The sequence below is a fragment of the Bradysia coprophila genome, unplaced genomic scaffold (assembly GCF_014529535.1).
Source record: "Bradysia coprophila strain Holo2 unplaced genomic scaffold, BU_Bcop_v1 contig_350, whole genome shotgun sequence".
NCBI lineage: Eukaryota > Metazoa > Arthropoda > Insecta > Diptera > Sciaridae > Bradysia > Bradysia coprophila.
Window position 1 is genome coordinate 3,675,129 of NW_023503608.1, and position 26,877 is coordinate 3,702,005.

Below are 26,877 nucleotides of genomic sequence, written 5' to 3' on the forward strand. Positions count from 1 at the left end.
AACAATTATACGTATACGCACCGAAAAGAATTGAATTTCGGTATACGGACTAGGACTATACATTAATACAGCAATGTTTTCACACCCGTCGGAATATAAATAATGTTTTCAAATTTGTTAATTATATTGCCAAATCACTTACCAAGTCGCAAATGTTGGATCTAGGTCAGCTATCACACGAAATATGTATAGAAAACAGGTTAACAGCTTAAAAAATAAATTTGCTATTCGTATTCGTAGGCCTGAAATTAAATTAGAAAGAGAAAATAAAATTATGCCGTTGATTACCGTGTAATGTGAATGTGTTCACACAGAAGAAAAAAAAAACTCCACAAAATTTAAGCTTAAATTTTATTAAATGTTTCGGGGCGATGCTTCAATTAAAAATCACAAGATAAATGTTTGCAAATGGCAATGTACTTGAAGGTGTAGCGTCAACGATTTTATTTAAATAATTTGCTTCATTAAGAGCGAATTTAATAAACGCTTTCGAGTACGGACGCTGTGTGCGTACAAAACACTGTTGTTATACATAAGTTTTTCAATGTTCACACCTTTCTACGTTTCCGAATGAAATTCATTAAATTACTACTCACAACATCGTTGTATGTTCATTAGACCCCATTTTTGGAAAATATAATCTCTTAAATTTCCTTAAATATTTTAAGTTTAAGGCAACAGAAATCTAAGGAAATTGAAGAAATTATTTACAAGAAATAGTTTCCGTTGTACAGTGAACGACATCTCAAATGTCTCACTGTCAAATTTTTCTGAGAATTTTATTGTGTCATTGAAAATTCACAATGACATTCTCTGAAAAAAATGACAGTGAGACATTTGAGATGTCGTTCACTGTATGAAACTGTATTGATTGCTATCATTATGTACGGGTAAATCGTGCTCGAAGTCTAAAATTCTTGTAAAATATCGCCAAAAACCGAATCGCTAAAAATATTTTCCTTTACAAAGTGAGATGTTCCTCATACGAAATGCGACAGGAAGTCGAAGGAAGATTTACATAAAAAAGTGTTTCATCTACTTATAGAACCCTTTTCCGCAAGAAAGTTGGTAAATGAAAATTTTTTGACGATACTTCACGGCTTTAGATCAAGAATGTCTAAGGAGGTGGTTGAGAGGTACGTCTATTGTTACGAAATAGAGAGTCGACAAATGTACACAATCTATCGCGTCGACATGTTGAAAGTTGTTATCGAATGACACTAAATACAGAGTTCGTTGTCTCGGTTCAATCATTCTTTCCAGGATTCATAAATCTTTAAGAGTAGACACTATCTCTTGGAAATAAAAAAAAATCCTCGGAAAATTACAGCCAGAGGCTGTGAAATTTCAACATGAATTTGCTTCAGCTGTTTTTGAGCTGATCCCCACATATAATCAAAACTATTTACACTAATTTATACGGTTGAGGATGCTACCTACACGCACACCCTTGGTAGTGGTAAAACCGTATAAAGACGTATAAACAGTTTTGATTATTAGTGTGGATCAGCTGAAAAACACCTGAAGCAAATTCATGCTGAAATTTTACTGCCTCTAACAGTTCTGTAAAAATGAAAATTTCTTAAAGAAAATCCTCCGAAAATTTACGATTATCCCTCGTCGTCACTTAACTTTCCAATTTTTTTTTTCACGAAATATCTGGTTGTAGTGATTTGAGAAATTTTGTGGAGCTGTGTATCAGGAAAGATTGCTACATTTCAAAGAGAAAAATTGAACCTCTGAGCCCTGTCATTTGGCAATCACACGATTCTCCTCAAATTTAATTTTAACATCGGAATCTACCAGAACGAACAACGGCAAAGATTCACCCACCTAAATATTTCAATAGGCAGATCTACATTGGAATACTAAAATGATATTTTCATCAATATTTATTTTTGAATTTGAAATATACTTATAAAAAAAAATCCATTTGCTGTTTCATCCTAATGCAAACAACCAGAACATATACCCACAGCTATGTCGATTCGAATTCGAGAGGAGAATGTCACATACATTTGGTTACGATTTCCAAAAATATAACTAATGCTAATACACTTGAGTCTTTATCGGTTTGGAAAACAATTCGTTCTGGGAAGGTATATGAATATATAACCGAACAAATTGTTGTTGTCTGCGTTTTTCAACGTTTTTGTAATTTTTTTTGTTAAATGTGAAAATTATTCCAATGATCTTCAATATTTGTTTTTGAAAATGATATATAAATTCTTGGTATAGCAAATGCTTATCCATTCAGGTCATATTCCAGGTCATAGCTACTGAAATTTGTTTTAAAAAAAATGTTTTTGTCGTTTATATTGAAATGTTGAAATTGAAGAACTAAAAATTGAGGACTTGATATCGAACTGTATACTATCACTGCATGCGACAGTTTGTTTTCATAATAGCTGTTCGGGAATTAGCCTTTCAGAGCGGGTAATCATCTGCTATCATAGACAACGGCAAGAATGGGGATCTAGAGACTAATTTAGTAAAGAGAATAATACAACTAAAGAAGTAAAAGATTTTGTATCAAACACTAGGCGATACTTTAAACAAAAGAAGTAGATTTATAAATCATATACCGATTTACGAAAGAAATATGCAATGACCAATGATAAGTGTGCTTTTATATTGAAAAATAAGAGCTAAAACAAACGAAATACAAGATTTAAGATTTTGTATCAAATATATTCATACTTTGAACAACAGAAGTAAGAGATTGAATGGATGTATCGTAATATATTTGCCATTCCTAGCTTACGGAAGAAGGTATTCCATTAATCGGTTTTATTATAGTCGATAAAAAGCAAAATTGCAGGTAAAATTTGAATTTCGTTTCTTCCTTCCGATGTAATATGACTTTTATTTCATTGTGTATAATTGCCTATAGCGTCATTTCGTCTTCCTGGAATCGCAATTATGACGGCTTTTTAGACAAATTTAGTATTCGTCCCTGTTGCGATATTCAAATGAAAACGAAATAATACGCTGTGTAACGTGGCACACTTTAAATAAACAAGAACCTAAGAAATATTTTCAGTGCACGAAATTCGTCACCGAGAAAATATTGAAGAACTTCAACATTGTTGAATCAACAGTCGATTTCATTTTTTAGTGCTCAAACAAGTATAATCCGGAAATTGGTAGCTTCGAGTAACTTTAAGCTCGTAAGGGTCGCCTAATTTTTTCTCTTTTATTGCAAAACATACATTCGTTGTGTTCGTAAAAAAAATTGTTTGAAGAAACACTTTTAACTGTGAAAATGTGCGAAAATATTCATAATCTCATATATTATTCACGCTGTGTATACTGTGTATGCATAAAAGTCCATTAAAAAAAATTCAATTTCAACATCAAATGAATATTTCATAAAAACAACAAGTTAGCTGCTGCTAAAGAAAATTTCACTTACTTGATCTCTGATTTTTTATAAAATATAGTTGCAGTCTTTCCTTAAATGTATTTTCATTTACATAATACTCCACTCGGACTCTGAAACATAGACAAAGAAAAACAATGTACATTAATTAAAAATGATATAATTTGTTCACACGAGTGCAAGTTAATTAATCTGGGGAATATTTGCATAAGACTATAAGGTAAAACCGTATACAGTACATGTGCGGAATGTGTACGGAATTCTCTCAATTTTTATTTTATTTTCCACCAAATGCTTCGGAGAACTATTTTATTGTACATTCGACTTTATTATATCTGCTTCTATACGAGAGTAGAAAAGAGGCACCCTTAAAATAGTCATACCACTTGTTATACAGGAAATGTTCAAGTGGATAATAAATAAATAACCGCAAACAACCGCTACTTATGTAAACGGTTTAAATTTGCATACAGAATTGCTTGGAAAATATTGTGAAAATGTCTTTGTGAGTCGATGGTGAATATTGGTACAAAAATTTATTCGAAATAGATATAAACAAGTCGCTGATGTGGTGCGGAGACAGATATAAAAATATCCGTGTTCTGTGTTATCCTCAGGTTTAAATTTTCATTTTTATTTTGAATAATTTTATTCATTCGTTCGTGAATTTATTTACTGTTTGCTCGACTGTTTGTTGCACATACCATAATTAAATTAATTATCAACATTTCTCTTACAGAAGCAAGATGAACTAAAATGCCAGCAGTTTGTAGGGAAACAATTTTTTTTTAATTTCTCTGAGGATTTGATCTCAGCACATTTTTATCTCAATTCATAGCAATTTTTGTTTGTTAAGCTAAAAATAGTATATGTCATCATAAGTACCCCAATATCCGGGCGAAGCACAAGCGAAAACACTCTCACGTATACAGAAACAGTTTTTACTCGAAAGAAGTGAGGTAAAGTTAACTTTATTTAACGCGACGAAACTTTATCTCAAATTCGTGAGTACAAAATTATGGAAATGGCGTCTTGTGCTCGGCTTCGCCTCGCACCCGCATCGACAAATTTCAGACAATAAATACCATTTCCAACATTTTGTTCCATTGGTAAGTAATGCACTACGGATTTCAGCTCATAATTCAGCCAGTTTATTTTTTTTTTTATTTTATTTTTTTTTTTTATTTTATTCGTTTATTGACCAAACTAACAGGCCTAAGCCCAATAACAAGCCAGTCACTTATCAATATAATAACAAGATTCAATACAGTATCTTAGAATTACAATCGTAAAAAAAAAATTAGAACTAAGATAAAAACTAAAAAGTGTATCAGAACATCATCAAAACGGAATCAAGCAGTACAGTCTTCACCAATCAAACGTTTCCTTTATTGCCTTCTTAAACGCCGACATTCCCGACCCAAGCACATCTAAATCTTTAAACAGTTGCATGTGATTACGTTGAATACGATTTATCGGGGAGTTTAGTTGAATATTCGTGACCATGTGTGGAAGATAAAAAGTCGGGTTTTGTCTGGTACTTCTTGACGGTTGATAATAATTGATTTGATTGCTAAGTGACGAATCAACATGATTATGCACCAGTTTGAACAACATCATTTCATCCAGTTCCAGACGACGAGTTTCTAACGAATGCAGTTTCATATGTTTTAAGCGTTCATGATATGGCGGTCTCGGGTGAGCAATTCCAAATTTAAAATAGAACATCCGGGTGAATTTACGTTGAACTCGCTCCAATTGATCACTGGCGTTCTCGTAAAATGGATTCCAGACCGTAGAACAGTACTCCAAACGACTTCTAACCAGGGACGTATACAACAGCTTCATACTACTTTGACTCGAGAAATACCGACCACATCGAAATATGAAACCAAGCATCTGATATGACTTACGAGTGATGAAATCAACATGTTCTTTGAATGATAATTTGTCATCCATAATCACTCCAAGGTCTTTTTTTTTCGACACCCTTTTCAACGCTTCGTCTCCAATTGCGTAGTGGAACATCACCTATTTCTACTATGCGTAGTCGACATGATCGCACATTTTTTAACGTTCAGCACCATCTTGTTCGCCTCGCACCATTCAACGACCTTCATTAAGTCTTCCTGTAGTAAGTCACAGTCATAAGTTGATTTAATCTCTCTAAATAGCTTCAAATCGTCCGCAAAACCGGAACATGACGAAAGCGACGATAGCAGGTCGTTAATAAAAACAACGAATAACAATGGACCAAGAATAGATCCTTGCGGGACTCCAGAAGAAGGTACAATGCTATCAGACTTTGCGCCACCTATGACAACATATTGGGTCCTGTTGCATAAGTAACTCGAAAACCATCTTACCATATTCGCAGACACTCCAAATGAACTGAGCTTGGTCAAAAGAATTTTATGGTCTACTTTGTCAAAGGCCTTAGCAAAGTCCGTATAAATCGTGTCTACCTGACCGCCACCCACTATGGCATCGGCTACCAACGAAACATATTCCATGAGATTGGTTTGCGACGATCTCTTTTCAACAAAGCCGTGCTGGGTGACGTGAATGTTCAACTTCACACTATCAAAAAGCTTATTGAAAACGAGCCTCTCAAATATCTTTGACATCGCGCAAATAATGCTAACCGGTCTGTAGTTTTCAACGTCACTCTTTCCACCATCTTTATATATCGGCGAGACAAAACTAACCTTCCACTTTGTCGGAAATTTCATCTCAGACAGCGACTTATTGAATAAAATACACAATGGTAGACTTAGAGACATTGACAATTGCATGAAAAACATCATTGGAATATCGTCCGGACTCGCGACCTTATTTTTGTCGAAACCTTTCAGCGCTGCCTCTACTTGAGGCGGAGTAAGGTCCGCAGCCATCATCAAATCACCAGATGATGACAGGTCTTGAGAAGCAAACGGATCATAGACCACTTCAGACGGAGCCTCCACAGTAGGATTATACACGGAGTTAAAATACTTAGCAAAAAGATTGCACACCGACAACCTGTCCGAGGCTAACTCATCACCACATTTCATAGCACTTGGTAATGAGTTCGTCTTTCTCAGCGACTTAGTGAAAGCAAAAAAGCACTTAGTGTTAGATTCCATCTTCATCTCACAGTCCTTCACATAAACATCAAAGCACTCCTTCATTCCTGCCTTGACCGCTTTTCTCATCTCCGAGAAACTCTCCTTTAATCGCATCTTCACAGCCGGCGACTTCTCCTTCTTCATCATCAGCCTCAAAGACTCTTTCCTTCTTATCAGAGCGATCAGTTCATGGGAAAAATATATCGGATATTCTCTGGTGGAGAAGAACACCTTTGGAATCTCATCAATGAACGGTCTCAGAATTTCATAAAACTTATCAACAGCACGATCAACGTCCAGATTGGACAACTCATCAGACCAGTTCACCTTCAATAGTTCCTCATTCAGATGAGCATAATCCGCTCTGAAAAAGTTAGTCTTCGGTGGTCTATTTTCCGACAGGTACTTGAAACGAGACAGATCTAACTCAACATAAAGTGGGGGATGATGAGCGTCAATCGGGACTAAAGAGTCGTTTGAAAAACAGATACTCACACGTTCAGCTTGAACATTAGACATGAACAAATCTAGCGTTCTATTATTCACATTCTTAACACCATTAAACTGGTTTAAATTACATAACGAAAGAGTATCCAACAACTCGCCGGCAATATTGCCAACACTTTCCACTGCTGTGCACTTACCCACAGTCACATTACATTCCCATGTCACACTGTTTCCCAGGTTGTAATCGCCAGCCAACACAAAGTTGTCGTTAGTACCAGATGACATGATATTATCCACAATTTTAACGAAATGTTCATTATAGACATCGAACGTACTACGAAGCTCAATGTACTTTATGTTAAAGTAAGTCTTAGCACCGTCAACATGGTCAATCGAGACCCAAACATCTTTCTCCAACTCAAATTCCAAAACACGTTTCGAGAATAGGTGCTTCTTGACTGCTATTAAGCATCCACCACCATCATCTTTGCCTATCGCAGCATTGTCTCTGTCTTTTCTATACACTATATACCTGTCATCAAATAATTCAGACGAAAAGATATCTGGACGAAGCCACGTCTCACATAACAGGATGACATCATAAGAACAGAGCAACAGTTTCGTGCGGAAAGCTTTCGTTTTCATCTTCAAACCACGCACATTCTGGTAATAGACCTTCAGCTTACTATTCATGTCGGAAAACTTCAAAAGTTACCAGATCACGCAGCTACCAATACGGTGAATAACAAATGATAATAATCAAATAAAATCATTAACAAAAAGACTTGAACCAATCACCAAATTCGACCGCAAATAAGATTCACTGATTTAATTATCGAAATACGGTTTTACGTTCGGTCTTAAGTTGAAATCAGTTTCTCTTCGCGGGACTACTATTTGGATAATTTATTTTCAAAAGGAATTACCAAAAGGAAAAAGCACTTATATCAGCCTGAAAGTACACTGACTTAAGCTGATTACAAGCAAGAAACGAAAATCAAAGTTCGGTCTTACGTTTATATAAAATGAAAAAATAAAAACTCAAATTTCAAATAACAAAAGAAAAGTAATGTATTCAAAAAATCTACGTCCAAAATCTCTCTTTACCACTCAATTTATCAATACGAATGGGAAACTCGACTCAATGATAAGAAGGAGCGAGGAAAGAAAATTATATTTATATAAAAAGAAAGAAAATAAAGAAAGATCGATACTAAATCTCAATCGATAAATAAAGAAATTTATCTGTCTAGAACGATAATCTCGAGCTTATCCCTCTAGGGAGTTTTTGTTTATCTCGATATATCTGTTCTCGACAGATAAAATATGATATGCACCTATTGCCAGACTGTTATTTTGACGTATAGGCATTATGGCCCACGCCTTCGGCTATGGCAATAATGTCCTACGCGTCAAAATACCAATCGTGGCAACAGGTGCATAATATATATAAAAGAAAATTAAAAATTAAAAAAATCAAAAAAAAAAAAAAAATCATCAAAGAAAAGGAAGAGAGAAAAAAAAGAGAGAAAAAGAAAACAAAAGAAATTAGAAAACTTAGAAAAAATAGAAGAAAAAAACAGTAAATTTAAAGTAAATTAATTAAATTAAAGGAAATTAATTAACTGAAATCAAAGTAATAAATCAAAACAACTCAAATAAATTTTCCACTGCATCCGTACTTGTGTCACAAAAATTTGTCTATTTTTTCGCTCTCTGCACACTACTCGGAGAAACATGGTCCTCCTCAAAATCATCTTGCCTGTTCCTCTTTTTCGCATTCGTCACCTTCGAATCATCACCGGCCCGACTGCTTGAAATCAGCGAGTTGAGTTCGTTCACATTACGATAGGTAAATTCTTTTCCACCTTCTTCAAAACGCAAACGACAACCGTCTCTATTCAACCACACCGAATGGACTTTTCTCTCTTTGATGGCTTTACGGCCTACAGCTAACAAATGCCCGAAGAACGGAGTGACGTGGTTATTCACAAAAACCATATGATCAGTTTCGGAGCTTCCTACAACATCGGAGAGCCTCACGACCTTATTTGCCTTCAACCTTAGAATATGATGCTTTACCGAAAAGTCATTCAGCTTGACAATAAATATGTCCGTAGGCGAGCCGCTTTTCATCACCCGATAGCAGCCAAAAATGTCCGTACGCAGTAGGTCTCGTCCAATAATTGAACATATTTTCATTGTCAATGCTATTAGATTCTCATTCGCCAACGGCGGTACGCCTATAATGCTCAGATTTTTCGATATGGTGCTCTGTTTCATCAGCTCACTGTCGTGACGGTTTTTTTCCATAGCTGCTTCAATCTTTCTAACTTTGGATGACAGCGCACTCAACGATGACGAATTAGAAGATACTCGATTTTCCATTACATTAAACTTTTCCGCAATGGCTTGACTGTGGCATTGAAGATCACTCTTCGTGCATAACGATGACTGAGAATCACGTATCTCCTTAAGTAGCGACATCATTTCGTCCTTCGCCAATTGAACACTAGGCACAGCTGATGTAACATTGTTCGATGAGGAACTATCGTTGTCAGATAAAAGTTGATCTTTTTCAGCATCCAGACCGATCACCAGGACGTCAGCATCGTGGGAGTGCACTGACGACATACTCGTTACTGGTTTGTTCAGATTTATCCGGCCACCAAAAGGATTGAAACGTTGATTCTTTTTTTCCTTATTCACACGAGTCGACCTGGCCGAAGACATTTCACAAAATTGACGTCAGCAAAATTGAAAATGACAGTCTGAACAAAAGAGAAATAAATTCGGACCGACATCGATAAAGTAGACAAATTTACGACAACAAAGACGGAGCAGTGAAAAATTTAACGAAATTTAGTTAATCCGATGCATACTTTCACTAACCTCGAGCACTAAAATGATGACGGAAAACCTTCACAGATTATAGCATACACCACTCGAGAATAAAAAGCACTTATATTCTTAAAAAATACAAAAATACTTCAGACCGAAACGAGTATTGACCGTGTTGCCAGTGTTGCCAGTCTCCTCTAACAAATACAATTCATTGAACAAATAGCTCCCCAATCAATTCCTATTACAGTTTACTTATGAATTACTGATGGCATGAAAAGTGCCTGCACTGTAGAAAGACCATTTGCTCACGTTTAGCGTTAACTATTGTTGGAATAACATAGTAAAGAGCTAACATGATTATCACACAACTTTCTTTTTTATTGAAAACATTGATTACATTAAACTACAAAGTCAAATAATGTTTCGTGAATTTCGAAACTTCATAGAGCTAGAAATTCCTAAATTATATAAAAAAAACCTTAAAAATCGATTGATATCAGTGTTGGAAGAAAGCGTTGCTCATTCGAAGACAATGTGTAAGAGAATGTGTACTTAGTACTTACACTAAAAATCAATTTGTGTTGAATTTTTAAAATTCATCACATTGTGTATACGTAATGTATCTTAATATCATTTTTTATATTTATATTTACGATGCTGAGTAATTGCATTTTAAACCTTTTAAGTGCAAATTATTTATCATGACAGCAAGCATGTATATGTGTGAGTAAAAAGTGTAAAAAGCTTCTGAAAGACTGGAAGTAATAAAAAAGTAGTACATTAAACAGAAAATAAACTTACACTTCGTACGAAAACAATGCCATGCAATGTGGCTTTAAATAAGAAAACGTTTAACGTTACACAGCAAACGTAAAAACTTAATTTGACTCGGAAAGAGATGCATGTAAAATTCGTGGAAAACTGGCGTGATTTGAAAATTTTCTTTATGTTTCGTTGAATTCGTCCATATATATGAAGTATTTAACGGTGGGTTTACGGTTATAAATATGGGCGTATACGTCGTTCTTTATAGGATTTTTACTGTAATCATTTCAGAGTCAGAGTAAGATCGGATAGAAGTTTTATTGACTAAGAAATTTACGACGAAACATATTTTATGTCTTCAGATTACTTGATAGCAGAGCTGTAAAATATATATTTTCAGAATTGAGACATCCTCCTGTCATGCATTCTTGAAATGTATTTAAAACCAACGACATCGGGGAAATAAACAAAGGTCAGAATTTATGTGTGGTATTTTCGAAATAAATTTCGTTGAATTCCCTTGGAAATAGGCGAAGCAAATACGAAAAAATAGAGAGGAAAACGGCCATTGCATACTGATTAAAAGATACGACTTTTAATCTGCAGTGGTATGAATAAATAAATTTTTTTTTAGTTGATTAAACACCTTTTTTTCACATTCGACATTTATTCATTCAAAAACAATGCATTAGGGGATTTTCCGGCTATATTTAGCGCGTTTGTGACTGACTGAAAATGCTATAATATAAACATAGAAAGATAATTCGCTTTGATGTGTTCAATTCACTGAATGGATAAAACGTACACGGCACTTTATTTATATTTTTGTTTTTCATACATTGTGTTCGTTTCACACAAACAAACAAAAATTTGTCATTCGAACGTTTCATATTTTATTTACCCCTCTTTTAAATTCCAAAGAACAAAATAGCGCAAAACAAATGGAAAATTGAATAGAAAATCCACACAAAAGGGATTATTGAATAAACATTTTACACCTAAATCGATATCGTACGCCTTTTCCGTATAAAATTCTTGCTTGAACGTTAAGTTGACTCTTTCAAACTCTGTCAAGAAATCAGATTTTCTATTATAGTGAATCCACAAAAGCATCTCATCTTTGTGGCAGTTGTGGGTAAATAATGTTTGAACACTCAGTCGATCTAGGTACTCTATTCATTAATGTTTTATTCGTCTTTGAGTTAAAAATAAGAATCAAACTCACCGGAATGAACATTTCCATCGAAAGCGAATAAATTATCGAATCTACGTTGTGACATCATTTCTCGATATCTCGGTTCGATTCCGTTAAAATGCAAGAATATATTTGATGTGTCAGAGAAACGTTAACATTTTGATGGTATGATAACAGTTTGACGTGGATTCCACGTTCATTTGAATATTATTATATTTCCAAAAGCTTGGATTCAGTCTTAAGTGTCCATTCAAGTATGTTATCCTTTCGATATTTTGATTCGATTTTCGATACGAAAATTTCGCTTATTCATCAGAAAAGAAAAATGTTACCACATAATCAAAACAACATTTATCATGTAAATTCGATCTTAAAAAAACGTATAATTCTCTTTATCTCATTTTTCCGATTTCTGTAAATTGTGACGCTCGGGTACTTTTTGGATTTGCATATTTTCAATATAAATACAAAAAAAAGATTCTCACTAAATAATTTGATTCGTCGGAACGAATATCCAAGAGAACATGAATAATGAATTACGATTACATTTCTTATTCAAGAGAAGTTTAAAAGAGTTTTGGAAAATGAACTCCTTAATCTTTGCAACAGTATTACCCTTATAGTTTTCAATTCAATAAATCTATTTTCATAAAACTTTCAGGAGGGAAAATAACAGCGAAAGAATTTCGTTTTTTTTTACAAAATCGAGTTAAATCACATTAAATGAAAAAACTTTCAAACGAAAACAATGAAATTCATTTAAAACTTATCACAAATATTGTCTGGGTAATGTTGTTGAATGCCGTGCAGTCATTTATAAATAATACAAATAAAATCATAATTGAAATGGTAAATTCACACACTGCACAAAACTGTAATCCGTTTTTATTGTTACTGCCATGCAGTTAGACGAAATTTCAGAAGCAAAGTTCTATATTTGTTCATTGTTAGCAGGAAATTTGTAAAAATATTTTTAATTGAGAATAACAGTGCCGTTACGATATGATCGTCATTCGGATGGTGGTTCAGGGCAATAGAAATGAAAGCACTGTTATACGTTTATTTATTATCTGTCGTTGCAATTATGATGAATCCAGAGGTTTTCCTGGGAAACTTCTTAGTGCTCAAGATGAAGTTTGTGTAGTTCTGACCAGTGTGAGGAATTGAAGTTTGAGTGAAGGTAGTTAAAATAGTTATTTATGCAACACATGTTACATATACAATGTTTTATGCAATACCAAAGGGCGAGAAATCAATGGTGTTTTTAAATTTGTTGCAAAAATATTAAGATCTTAACCGTTTTTGACTATTGATTTCTCGATTACTACAAGTAAGGACTCATCAGATGGCTTTCTATTTGGGCCAAATAATCGGTATAAAGTTAATAAAAATTGGCATCAAATGGAAAGACATATTCGAGAAGGAATAACGTCAAAATTGGCCATTTTGAACGCTTTCCAGAATTGTTTCCATCTTCCACAAGATCTCCCATCACGTTTTGTGGTAGATAGAAACTTTATTAATATAACGGTAATTATGTGAGATTATCGTCCATCGTCCATGTCCATCGTTTCCCGCAGCTCATTATGTTAATCTAGCACTTCAATTTCCCAAACGAAATTCTTCTTTTCTAAACTTTAAAGAGTGTGTATCAACGAAGTGTAATGATGCCTCTTTTAACATGCTTAAATGACTGTTCATGGTTCATAGTTGCTTAATTCAACAAAAGGATTACATCTCATAAATCAACCTTTACTACAGTCTATATAGTAAAAGTGCCTCCTTGAGGTGTTGCTTTTACTTTCAATTTTCAAATCTCAGAGTTAAAACACTTTCATAAGCTTCATGCAAAAAAGTTCACAAACTTTATTTCAAGCAGTTCAGTACGTAGATACGGCTCTGTAAGAAAACTGGCACGAGTAATATTTATATTTGTAACGAAGGTGAAGTGTCTGTAACAGTAACCGCTTTGCATTGTGGTTATTTTGTTATTTTAATTGTACCATTTTCACTGTTAATCCTCCAAATTAATTGATTTAAATTTTGTTTTAGGTGTCCTGTCTAACATTTACTTAAACCAAACTCTCGGACAAAATTGTTCAACCAGACAAACGAATTACCGTAATTTATTAAACAATTACCATATCTGCACGATCAGACGAACGTAAATAAAACATCAATAAATTCACATATTCAGTGAAGGAAAAAATCCCTAACCATTAGTTTCAACGATGTTGTTCAAACTCAAACCCATAAAACAAACCGATACGATCAGGACAAAACGATAAAAGTAAAACTGTTCTCGTATATAAAACACATGCGTATAATCGCATCAAAACCATCGCGGCTCATAAAAAACTTATTCTCTTTTTTCCAAAATAATTTGTAATTCGGTTTCATTTTCGTCTATTTGCAGACGGTTGATGGCCTTATATGAACTTAACACTTAAATGGTGGTACTTGTTATTCTTCAAACATTAGCACATTTCGTTTATGTATAAGCGACAATAATCCATCGTTTTCATTTCAAGTTGGGTTCATATAGACGACTTCAATTAGTAAAATTTATTCGTTCGATGTCGAAGATAAAATTTTAGATAAAATTATCTGTTATTGTATCGCATTGGAATCGTAATTCAAATGAGATAATTTGATTTTGGGTAGATAAACTTTCCATAAAGCTTCAAATTCTCAATGAAAAATCCATTGAAATTGTGAAAAGAAAAGTGGTGGAAAATGGTGTTTTCCATAGTGCACAACAATGACCTTCGTCAATTGTTGGTTGTGCCGGCAAACAAAGAAAAGCGCAAATCTGTTAAATAAGTTGATAAAGTCCTTCAAATATCCTTCAGCGAAATGCTTTCAAGTTATTTGTCGCTTGAAGTGTCTGCAGTCTTAAGCTTAAGCAGAGAATTTATCTTTGATGATATCGTTGCACCGTTCAAAGGGATAAAAAAAAATTGTACAAATTGATTTTATTTTCAATTGTCAGAACCGTATAAGACATAAACGAAAGGTATCTAATAAATTCTACTTATTATCACGTTGACGTTAAGTTCAAAATCCCTATTCTTGACCAATACGTGGTTGGCATGAGTCTTATATCTCAATACAGTGTTCAAAGATATGACGCATTCTACTGTTACCATAACATTCTAATTCATCGTTGATTCGTATAAACAGGGAGAGATAAAGGCCAGAAGTAATTTACTCGTCTTCCCGATGTAGACACAAGCTAAATGGTCGAGTTCTAGTGTGAATTTTGTTAATCCGAGGCGAAGCCGAAGCAATAGAAACAAGAAAACGTGACTCGTTTTCTGAGTTATTTAATGGATTTTTCTTGGCTGGTGTTAAAATATCGCGATGTTGTCGCATATTTCCAACAAAAAACTTATGCTGAAAGGTTTTTTTTAGCGAATTCCATTCCATTCTCTTACTCTTTGGTACAAAACGAAAATACTGCCGTTAAAGAGCTCATCCGAAAACTTGTTTCCCGAAGAATTTCAGGCTTCTGCGTCTGCATGATTCAGAATCCACAATCAAGATTACAACCAGCACCAACTGCAAAGACGAGAAAGCTCTAAAAAAAACAAGGGAGGTAATGAGGCCTTTCTCTCACTAGAGATAACTCTTTACCTCGCTCGTAAAGTAAAATAGCATACTGCACACGGAAAGTAATTTGATAGATCGTATTATGATGAGTAAAAGGATCTCAGGCTGAAACCCTCGGATACTATTACTCACCTGGATACGATCTATCAAATTTTTTCCCTGGTAATCTACTATACTGTCTATACGAGAAGCGTTCAGCCTACAAATCTCTCTGTAAACTTCATTTCATTGCATCATATAGGTGGTCAAAATCGAACAAAATATAATTAAAGCAAAAAGTTGATGACAGTAATAGTGCTATAAATGGATTATATTAATGAATTTACGAAGTTTCGATGCTCATTATGTCATTCCATTTCTTAGAACATATAGAAATCTTACGCTAAGAAAGCCAATTTACAAAGATTTTATCAATACGTTCGTTAATTCGCTAGAAAAGCCACCACCATATGTGTTTAATTAAGTATTGAATTGATTATAGGTCTTCATTGCCTTTATCTTTTTGTTTGAAAAGAAAAGGAAAAACGCAAACAGAACCTTGAATATTCTCCCTGTATCAAATCATTAGGATCAGATAGTAGTTTAGCTGTTGATGCTGCTTTTTTCTGAAATATATTCAATCGGTTATCATACGGGATGTGGAGATTATACGATGTTTGTCGGAATTTGCATAGATTGCATTTTTTTTCTTTAATTTGGTTACGATTAGAGTGCTTTTTGTGTCATGGAAATGGGATACGTATCGACAGTACGGGAGTAAAAATGAAATGTTCATTTTAACTCTAGCGCTGAAATGAAGTGTAAAAGCTGCATTGATGCATGATCCCCAAGCATTTTCTTTTATGACTAAACTCAACAATTTTTGGAAGGAATCGAAAATATGGAAATGCAGTATTGCCGCTTGACTGATTTAAAATATTTCAAAAGTTCAATTCTAATTCTGAGAAAATTCAGAAATATTTATGCAACCACAAATACATTCGTGAATACATGAACAGAAACCGAATGAAAACCAAAATACCATGAACGATAAGAGTTTCTCAGCAAACACACAACTTTGCACAACAATGAAGAAGCAGTAAATAGGAACTGAATAAATTTGTCAATGATTTATAACGTTCCATGGGAACAGTCGAGATTTCAAAACGTTTCCAATTCACAGGAATGATACCCAGATGGCGTTGCTCTGGACGCAGCAACGACATCTATAGATGTTGGTTACATGTTCTAATTGTACCGCGATATTGCGTATATCACTTCATTTAAATGGAAATTTCTTTGTTTCAAATTTATTTATCAATCTTTCATGAATTGATTTGAAAGGTAGTTTTCAAACTTTTAAAATTTATCTTTTCAACCCTTGTAGCTGAAGCGCCTGAGTTTCTATTTACCTTCCGCGGATGATCCATCTGTTATCGATAAATCGACAAAAATGAACAATGATCTCTGGTTTAAATCGCCTTAAATAATAAGATAAATGTTAAAACAAATGAAGTAAAAGATTTTGCATCAGTTTGTCGAAAACACTTAGATAGATAGATTCCTCTCAAATCATAACAATTCAACCTGCGACATTTTGAACTAATCGAGTTTCATTTGGGATTTGGAACGATTTGGGATTTCTTGATCTAGTTGTCGAGAACAAATATCGAGCTCACAGTTCTCGAAAAATAAAAATCTTCATACAAGACGACGTCTGTGAACCATTAGACAGACCACTGAAAAACTTAATTTAGAAACAAAATTTTTAATTTTTAGACTTAGACGTATCTCACAAACTGAGTACTTTAAAATTACTTCGGTTGATGAAAGCACTATTTAAAAATTCGTCTGTTTTCTCGAGAACATCAGAAATGATAACGGTGGCGGTGTGTTAATTTTGATTGAGTTAAAAATAGAATCAAAGGAAACCATTGTCATCAAATGTTGTAACCTAAAAGCTTAATGGAAAACGAAATGAATTAACTTCAAGATGTCCTTTCATTCATTAGCAACATCCTACACACCAAATCAATTAATTTTAAAATGTCTTAATAGCAAGCCGAACAAAGGCAATTTAATATCTAAGAAATGCATTTCCTCTTCAGTGAAAATGATACGAAAATATTGTTAGAAACAAAATCGATACTTTCTCGAACGAACAATATTTCTTTAACAAATATAACCGGTAACGCGTCCAATCATTAACAATGCCACAAGTGAAATTGAAAAGTTGAAAGTTTTGTAAACGTACAATTTAAAATTGAAATTGTTTTATGCCAGAAGTGGTTCGGTTATTATGTTTTCTGTGTTGCAAAGGGAAGAATATTTTGAGCAGTCTCGTTTTGCTATGTAAATGGATTCGTTTATGCTTCGTTAAGGGACAAGTTTAACTTTGATTACTTCGAAATTAATTCAATTACGAGTTTTACATTTGAAGAACATGGAAGAGGAACTGCACGCGAAATGGAGTTGTTAGATTGGTAGAAGCAGATAAATTTGTCACTGGCACAGATATCGAATATTTATTTCCATGTAGACCCGATTTTATTGGATTTTTTTTTTTTGGAAGAATAATGTTCAATGATTGAAATTGTTTTTTTTTATTCGAATGTGACGAAACACTAATGCTTGAGCTCTGGTTTGTTTTCAATAATTAATTGGAAAAATGATGCGCCGATGATTTGACATTATGAATATTGAAAGTTAATGCAGATTGTTGGGTAGCATATAAAAGCCGTTCTAATAGCTTTATACCTCCTACAAAGAAATTTACATGTTTGCGGCTTGCGGCAGTTGAGGAAATGATAAATAGAATTGAAGGCAGAATGTTCGAACTGGTTACATTGGTTAAGCTGTGGTATTTAGGATCGAAAAGAATTAAAATGTGTCCAATGGGATGTGCAAAGCGCAAAAGAACTTAATGCAAGGAAATAAATGGTTGAATAAATCATTGTTTGCCATTGGTAACAGAATGTAGCAGAATGTAACAGTAATGCCTCCCGAGTTTAATTTTCCCCTGTATTGTAGTTTGAGTGTCAGATAAATAACAACGCGAAAATTTGGAAGATTGTCATCCCCAAAAATAGTCGCTGATGGAAGCAGTGCCTACGAAATATCATACCAAAAAGTATTTCAGACATCATCAATGAAGATAACATATTTGAGGTTGTGAACTTGATTACTCGAACTTAACATCAGTCAGGATTAGTCATCTGCTATAGTCAAAGACTACCAAAATAAACGACGATTTCTGGGTCGATTTCTGGGTGTGCTTGTCTTATAGTAAAATGTATGTCAAAACAAATGAAGTAATAGACTTTGCTTCAAACACTAGAAACTATTTATAACAAAAGATGTAACAGATTCATTGATTTCGACATTGATCTTCTAATTATGTGAGGAAGGGTTTTTTTATGTAAAAAATGCAATTGTTTTTAGTGCATGACCATCTAATTGCTGCGATTGTTAGAACAAAAAGTCGTTAATAAATAAAATTTCTCGTAGAAATTGCAATCAAAAGCGATGACTGCCCGTTATTTTAAATAATTGTAGAAATGACAATATTTTGTATAAAGTTGTCATTTTTGTCAACCCTAAGATTATGTTTTAGTAGTAGACTTGTAAATGAAGAGTAAATGCTGTCACTGTCACAGTGGGCGGATAATTGTTGTCACACTACTTTTTAAAGTTGCTTCCTACCCGCTGTACCAATATAAAATAATTCTTGTTCATATCGGTTCGACCACTCTTAATAAAACCAATGAAAATTCACAATTTTTAACCACAAAAAATAGTACCTCGGGATTTTGTCATATGAATCCCACGACGTCAAACAATTGTACGATGAGTAGCGACTCGTACTTGCCATATTACAAAGTAAATTGTCCATTGGACTGCAGTTGCTTTTGTTTTCGACGTACCTTCCGTATCCAATGTAAAAACTTTTCCATTATTCCTAACGTTACAAAATGGAACCGTAAATTTTGTGTCGCCGATGTTGCACCGATACGGGATACGGTAAAAAGTTCCGAAATGTCCAGAAAATGAACTCGATCTTATTTCAAACTTTCGTTTTTTTTCCTCTCTTTAACAATTTAAAATCATATTTCTGTTTCGCTTAAAAACTATATCGACTGTATGTACACCAAAAAAAATGTTTGAATAACTCATTTCGTATGCTATTCGCGAATAATATAGCCGGAAAAGGGTCCCGCTATTGTTGAAGCCTGAATAAACATAAGTAAATGCCCATGACCATAATAATAAAAGTGGAAAGTGTGTTATTCCCTTCTTTCGGTTTATGTTGATTGCCTCTTATTTTTTATACGAAATTGATAACATTGTCACAAGGAAAAAACTTTTAAAACTTTTATTGATACAATATTGTTCTTATTTTTTATGACCAAGTCCCTTTCTTTATTATTTGCGAAAGTCTTTGCACAACGGATTTATATTTGCGAATAATGTTCGCAGTAAATTGATGGCTTCAATGCCATTTACAAGATATGCTGAAAATCTGGTAAAAATCAACTTTACCAAAGCAATTGTCATTGTGGGCAGGGATTGTAGGGATATACATTAAAATTAATAGAAAAAAGCTCGTTAATGCTTGTAATGCTACTGCTAAGATGATACATAAAAGGGAAAAAATTAAAAAGTTGTACGCACATTTTCCATAAATATAGGAAGTTTTGAGTCCTGTACAAAGTACAGGGGGATATTAGATTTATTCTGACGTATGTGACATTGTGAAATCACATTTCGGAATGAGGAGAAAGAGTTTGAAGTTGTTATGCCAAATTATTAAAAACGTTGATCGTTCGACAATTCAATAACTTGAGTAAACAGAAGGGTTCATGTGTCCTTGAAGTTTCCCATATTTGCATTAATTTTACGTGAAATGGCAATGTAAATGGCGCTTCGCTGGGTCCAAATTTTTATTTTGACGAATAGGAATGTGAGAAAAATTCAGAGAAAATTTAGGAAAATGCTGATTTGTTTGAAAATTTCTGAAAAATGTGTGAAAATTGAGAAAATGTGGGAAAAAGTTTTCACAAAGTTGTTGATGGTAAACAGTACTGAAACATGGCCAAGGTCCGAAAAAGCGTCTACTTGTGGTTGAAAAAATTTATAGAAATAGTCGAGGGAAGATATTTGTAAATTTCGTTGACAAGGGATTTGCAAAAAGACATTCTTTTGAGGATTTTCTTTCCCATTTTTGGTGGATTTCCTTTGATTTTAGGGATTTTCTTAGATTTCCAAGGATTTTCTTTAGTTTTCTGAGGATTTGCAGGTGAAATAATTCTCAATTACTACAGTCTCGGAATTATAAGAAGTAACAATTACAATCCAATCGACGCTATTCATTCCACATGCATTACCAACGTTACGACATTTACGTATGTATATGTATTACACAGTGTAAATCTCATGTGGAATGAAGAACGTCGATTGGATTGTAATTGTTGAACATGTAACTTCTTATAATTCTCCCACTGTAAGCTGTTGTAATTTTCTAGTTTTCAAAGGATTTTCTTTTGACTGACAAAGTTTTTTCTATGTCTTAATATTTACCGCTCAGAATTTTTTATCGATTTTCTTTTTGAGTGTCGAGGATTTTTTTGGATTTCCAAAAAATGGTTTTCTGAAGATTTTCGTCGATTTTGAGGATTTTCTGATGAAAAGGTTTTTCAGTTAATAGTGTAATAAACTACCGATATTTGTAAGTAAAGTCAAACTGAAGGCGTATTTTGTCAAAATTACATCGTTATCAGTAGACTGTCTGGTCTAAATATAATTTTCATAAGAATCTAGATATCTTCGCGAGGGTCTTTGCGTAGCCAGTCTGTTTTCATTATCGATGTTTCATCAGACATGGTTCGTATATTGAGAGATAATACTTTTAATACTTCGAGTAAAGTATAGTAACATAATAATAACGTCTCATCTCGTATATATATATTGAATAAAAAAAAATCTAAGAAGAATGAAAATAAGCTGGAAACGTCTTAATCGAATACAAAGTATAATAAAACACGCAGGTTGAGCGAAAGAAAAGTTGGAAATCTCGTTATATTAGGTTCTAATAGAAATCATTTATTATCTATCGGTTTTCGCTGGAAAGCATTCGTATTTGTTGCACCATTATAAGCAGCGTAAGTAATTCAGCCACTTACTATTTTGAGCAATTTTATTATTATTTCCAAACTTATTCGATTTGAACCAGAGGTAGACTATGAATTGAGAAAGTAATTACTCCTCTTTCAGCAATGTTGCAATCGAGAAAATTAAATGAAAAAAAGTAGATGAAGTATACTGAACGAAACGTCGATTCAAAAAAGATAATCTCGTGAAACATCGTTTGTATACCTTTGTTACTTCAATTTATTGTAAAATTTTTTCCATCAAATTGAAAATGCTAAACAACTGACAAAGGAAAACTGAGTTTTCAATTATTATATGTCTCGATGGGTTCGTAGCGTGGTTCGGCGAGAAAAATTTAATTTCTTAAGTGCCATTTTTATTGGAAATTGACAATCTTCCAGTTAAACAAAAACAAAACTTATCCGAGTGGAAAAAACTCATTTTTAGTTTTTGTTTTTCTTTATTCCGTGTAACTTTAGACGTATATTCCGTACGAACAACAAACAAATCAAAACACATTTTTTCTCCAACCCATGACGAAAAGAAAACCACCCACCATAAACGAAATAAAATTCAATTTTCCGGATATTCGGAAAAAAACCGTTTTGTATTTTTAACGTGCGTATGTTAGTTAAAAGTTTCCAGAAATCGTACCTCACAGTGAGTTACAACAAACCGATAAACGTCTTCATTCACCATCGGTCACTTTTCCGTCGCAATTCACATCTTTTTATTGCATCTTCGAAAAGATTACGATAAAAATTGTGTTCCATTTTATCGCCAAATTCGTAAATACAATCGACATTCGAATTTGCCCTTTGAGAGTATCAAATCAGAAGAATGGCCAGCAGTTTATACAAGAGAACGTTGATGGGAAAATGTGTATAATGCTGAAGTTTATTACACTGGAACGTACAATATATATAAATGAGAAATTGCTATGATTTTACAGCATCAACTCAAGATATAACCAACGGTACCCAGTCACACGTAATAAAGATTGCTGTTCATTTTAGAAAATATTAACATTGTTTCACATTTAAGTTTAACGTTAAGTTTTTTTTTACTAAAGAAAAAAGGTTTCGAGTATTTTTGTCAACTACTCGACTGGAAACCTTAGGTAATACTAAAAAAAAGATCACCGTAGAGTACGACATACTCGACGCTCGACACTATTTTTTCGTACTTTTATTATTATATTTGAAGCCATGGAGTTATATATATGAAGTAGCACAAGATGTGTCTATTAGGGACGTACATTCACTTAAAGTGAGAAAATTTACTGAAGCGAATGATAAAACGAACCACACAAAAAAAATTATGGTTGAAATGGGAAAACAATAAAGAAAGATTATCAAATTAAGTTACGTGAGTAATTTTGGTGACAAAGAAAACATACACGGACAAATAGCCGTAGAATACATGAAACAGAGTGTGTTGTTGGGTTGAATAAATTTCACCTTTAGCCTTATCAAGTAATTGTTTGTTACGAAAAGGGATTTGTTCAACATATTCTCGACTAAAATGCATTCACTGAAACGAGAAAAACATCTTGAAGATAATTTGAACAGCTTAATGAAATTTCCATCTATTAGCTACAATTTATGTCGATATAGACAGGACGCCATTCCCTCCAGTCCGATTCCCGTTCTACATTTCTGAATGTTATTATTCCATTCTAATCGTTACCGGATTTATTCAGCGTAAACGAAAACACGTTCCACGCTAGGCTAATTTGGTCCGTAATCAATAAATTTGTTCAAACCATAATATCATCGTGTCATTCGGTTATGAAGTTCGAGACAGATAACAAAAAATAACACATGACCGACAATGCTAATTAATTACGAATGACTAAGCCCGCTCCACTCATCGTGTATGCAGTAGCAAAACAACCTTAAATTTGGTCAAAGGAATTGATTTTTTTTTGTGGTTGCACTACATGGTCTAGTCTATGAAGGTCAGTTGGGGACGTGAGAAGAAAACAGCAGTAATTTAACATCTCATTGCGTTCAAATTGGATTCAATTTGTAAAGACACACACACACTTCAAAACATAAGCGTTGTCTGGACGTTCTTTCGTGGGGTCATATGGTATTTAGTACGTGAGAGTGTTTCAATAGAAAAAAGATTTGAACCTTCTGTGACCGGTTGATAGAACGTTCACAAAAAAGAGAGGTGATTAACAATTGTGTGACAAGACTCACCTATCACCTATGGATAGTTATTATGAACATCAGGGTTTTGACGTGAAACATCTTTCGAACGGTTTCTTTTCAGGAATTTGATAATCATCCTATTTTACACAATTTAGGTAGACTTCTCAATCTCATTCTCATTATTATGACATAACTGAAATGCGACTTTCATTGAAAAAGCGACCTAAATGGATTCGTTATGCTAATTAATGTCTTCAGTATTTATTGAATCTTAATTACTATGCAACGGCAAAAAAAAAGTTATGATACGCTGATGAATGATTGAAATATAAATAACTTTGTCAAAATTAATGTTCGTAAAGTTCCACAAGGAAATTGTTTTCAACAGGGGCTGACGAGCTTTTGTCAATTTTGACAAGACTAATGTATAGACGGGAAATTTCTTTTCGTCTTTTATTACGTTTTTTTTTAAATTAATTGCTGGAAACTTTGAGCAATCCTTCAAGGGAGTCAATGTTACTTCGGTTAATTTAGATATATAATATATATATATATATATATATAAAAACCGCGTACGAGTTAGTCAATTGAATTAAATTCTGTGGGTTTTCCTTTGGGGCATTTTTAAATGATTTCAAAAATAAAAAACGACAACCCACGAAGTATACAAAAAAATTATTTGTCTGTGGAAAGGAATTTTATTTTTGCGGTAAATTATTCCAGCGACCTTTTTTGTTGGGATTTTTTTTTATTATTTCACACAACCAAGCGGAATGTTCAAATTTAAATAAAACAAACAAAAATATCGGTTAAAATTTCGGTTGAGCTTTTAATCTGTCAATACAAATTACGAAATTAATTTTAATTCGTTGATTGGTTTTTATTCAACTTGCTTTAACCTACTTATTTCACCTCAATGTTTCGAATGTAAAAATTTGTATTTAATATTACTGGGTTTGACTCATCAACAATTATTGCTTCTCGACACAGCGTAGGCATAAATTATGTTTATTAAAAACAGCAATAATTTTACCCATTTAATGACTTAAGCCCCTCCCTTGTTTTCAAAAAAAAAGTGAAAAAATAAAACGAACTTGAATAAGTGCACACATATCTTTCCGTTGACTCAAGAAACACCATCTCGTACGTTTTTTTTTCTTCAAATTTTCTTTTCTTTTTCATTTTATGATCCTTTTTAATGGGCAATCAAAATAAACCCTACGGGGAAGACACCAACATTACTTAGGCACGAAATTTGTGTAACTTGTGACACATAACAAGTGTCGACAATTTCCGCCTTTTTAAACAAGAATTAGAGCAGTTCCATTAAATTTAGAAAAAAAGGGCAATGCCAGTTAGATATATTCTAATTCGTTCCACTTCGTAAAATACGACTTTATTGATTTGATATACTTTTCCAAATGGGTCGAATTAATAATTCACTAACATGATATAGGTAATAGGTAAGTTAATAAGATGGATACAAAAAAAAATTACGACGAAACTTTATTTCATTGTGATTACATTTATACGAAATCACTCTCGGAATTCGGTTGTTTCATACACCTTCGGTTATTATTATAATCGAATATAAACACATGAATTGTTCGATACATTTTTCTTTTCGTTCTATTAATGTTGCACAAAAAAAGCACAGCATACACAATATTTCACAGCGAACAAAACCAGCAAAAACATAAACCTAACCGGCAATCATAGATTTCAAAAAAATAATGTTCTAACGGCAAATTTGTTTCTATTGTTCAAATTCTCTCGACATAGCAACGGTCTAAAACAGACTAAATCACCCTTGAAAGTGTTTTAACGTAAAAGTTCCCTTTTGTATGAATTGAGAACGCTATATTAGATCGGTGTATATATTTTCCAAACTGACGAAGAGCGAGAGTGCTCGTGTTTTTCATTTCCATCACGTGTATTATTGTGTATAACGTGGTAGCGCGCACATTTACCATTTTATTCATTAAAGGAGCTTTTTATGGAGAGAAAAGCTTACACAGAATTTAATATCGATGTAGCTTTTACACCGAATATATTTTTTTCTTCTTTTCGTTACTTATTATAAAGTTAGAAATATTAAATCCACAAAAAAGAAAGACTTAAATGCGATTTTGCGGATAAGTTACGATTTACGATGACTTAACCGCTTAAGCATTCTACGAATAAATTGCATCCTCTTCTCTTATTAAATATATTTTCTAAAATATAATACGTTACGTTCAACGTGTATTATATATATATTACGAGCAATACCTGTACAGAACAGACGTTCGCATGACATCTGATGATGCTCTTCCAACATCAAGAACACAGAAACAGTTGTATATAGAGCATTTAGAACATGCCAGATAAATGAAACAATAATGCTGTGGGCTTCCGACACTGACACGAAATTCACAATTTTAATAACCTGGAAAATCACTCAGACTTGATGAATTTTTGATGGGAACCGGATTAGCAAAGTTTAATGTAAATTAAATTCATGAAACCAAAGTTGTTTGTTCTCTCTTCCTGTAAATCCAAGGTCAACTGTTGAAAGTCGGTCCGTAGAAATGTTTCGCCACCTTTTTCGTTGCAAAACAGTTCGTAGTGACTTCTGTGTAGTCATATAAGACTAACGAGAACGAATAGTGTTAGAACGTTGCTGATGTCTTTCCAGTGTATTCATTGTCTTTTAATTAAATCACAACCGAATAACCGGATTTAAGGAAAATCGAGAACGGTAACTGCATGGTAAATCACAATTAGAAGAGTTTAACAAAAATACATTTAACGGAGCAAGAGAAGAGAATCACAAACGGCAATTATTTAGTATAAGAATGAAATCAATTACATTCTTTCTGCTTGCTTTTCGAATTTTTGCTGTGGAAAATAAAATCATGTCAATATCCTTGATTATTACAAGAGCAGTTGTTGTCCTTATTCATTTATTTACTTGATCGAATTATTTGACTTTAATAAAAAGAAATTTATGAATAAACTGATGAATTAACAATGTCTAGAGGGACCATAAAAGTACGAATCAGGAGTTGGTGTGACATTTTGTAGCTGGATTTACGAGTAGTCCCAAGGTAGTGGAAGTGAAGGTATTTAAGGTCTCATAAATAAAAGGATTTTACTTCTTAGGATCAGTGGGTTTTATATAATATAATTCGGAGGCAGCTCGTACAATTTGAGTCGAGACCGATATTCAAAGCAGAAGTTACCTGGAAGCGGCGACTC

General features: G+C 33.5%; 1 protein-coding gene and 1 long non-coding RNA gene across 9 annotated transcripts in view; both read right to left on the reverse strand.

Moving 5' to 3' along the window:
• The window catches only part of LOC119080299 (potassium channel subfamily T member 2), a 152,731-nt gene that overhangs the window by 40,909 nt on the left and 84,945 nt on the right, over positions 1–26,877 (reverse strand). For all 8 annotated transcript variants that reach the window (XM_037188577.1, XM_037188578.1, XM_037188575.1 and 5 more), the window contains 2 exons: positions 3,416–3,495; positions 143–242 (listed from right to left, as the gene is read on the reverse strand). In XM_037188577.1, coding sequence (XP_037044472.1) covers positions 143–242; positions 3,416–3,495 — 180 coding nt within the window. The remainder of the gene's footprint in view (positions 1–142; positions 243–3,415; positions 3,496–26,877) is intronic.
• On the reverse strand, positions 5,786–22,856 carry LOC119080305. Its single transcript, XR_005088309.1, has 5 exons — positions 22,847–22,856; positions 20,648–20,836; positions 13,636–13,637; positions 12,287–12,290; positions 5,786–5,801 (listed from the first exon to the last, which is right to left on the reverse strand). It is a non-coding gene; the product is annotated as an uncharacterized LOC119080305 (long non-coding RNA).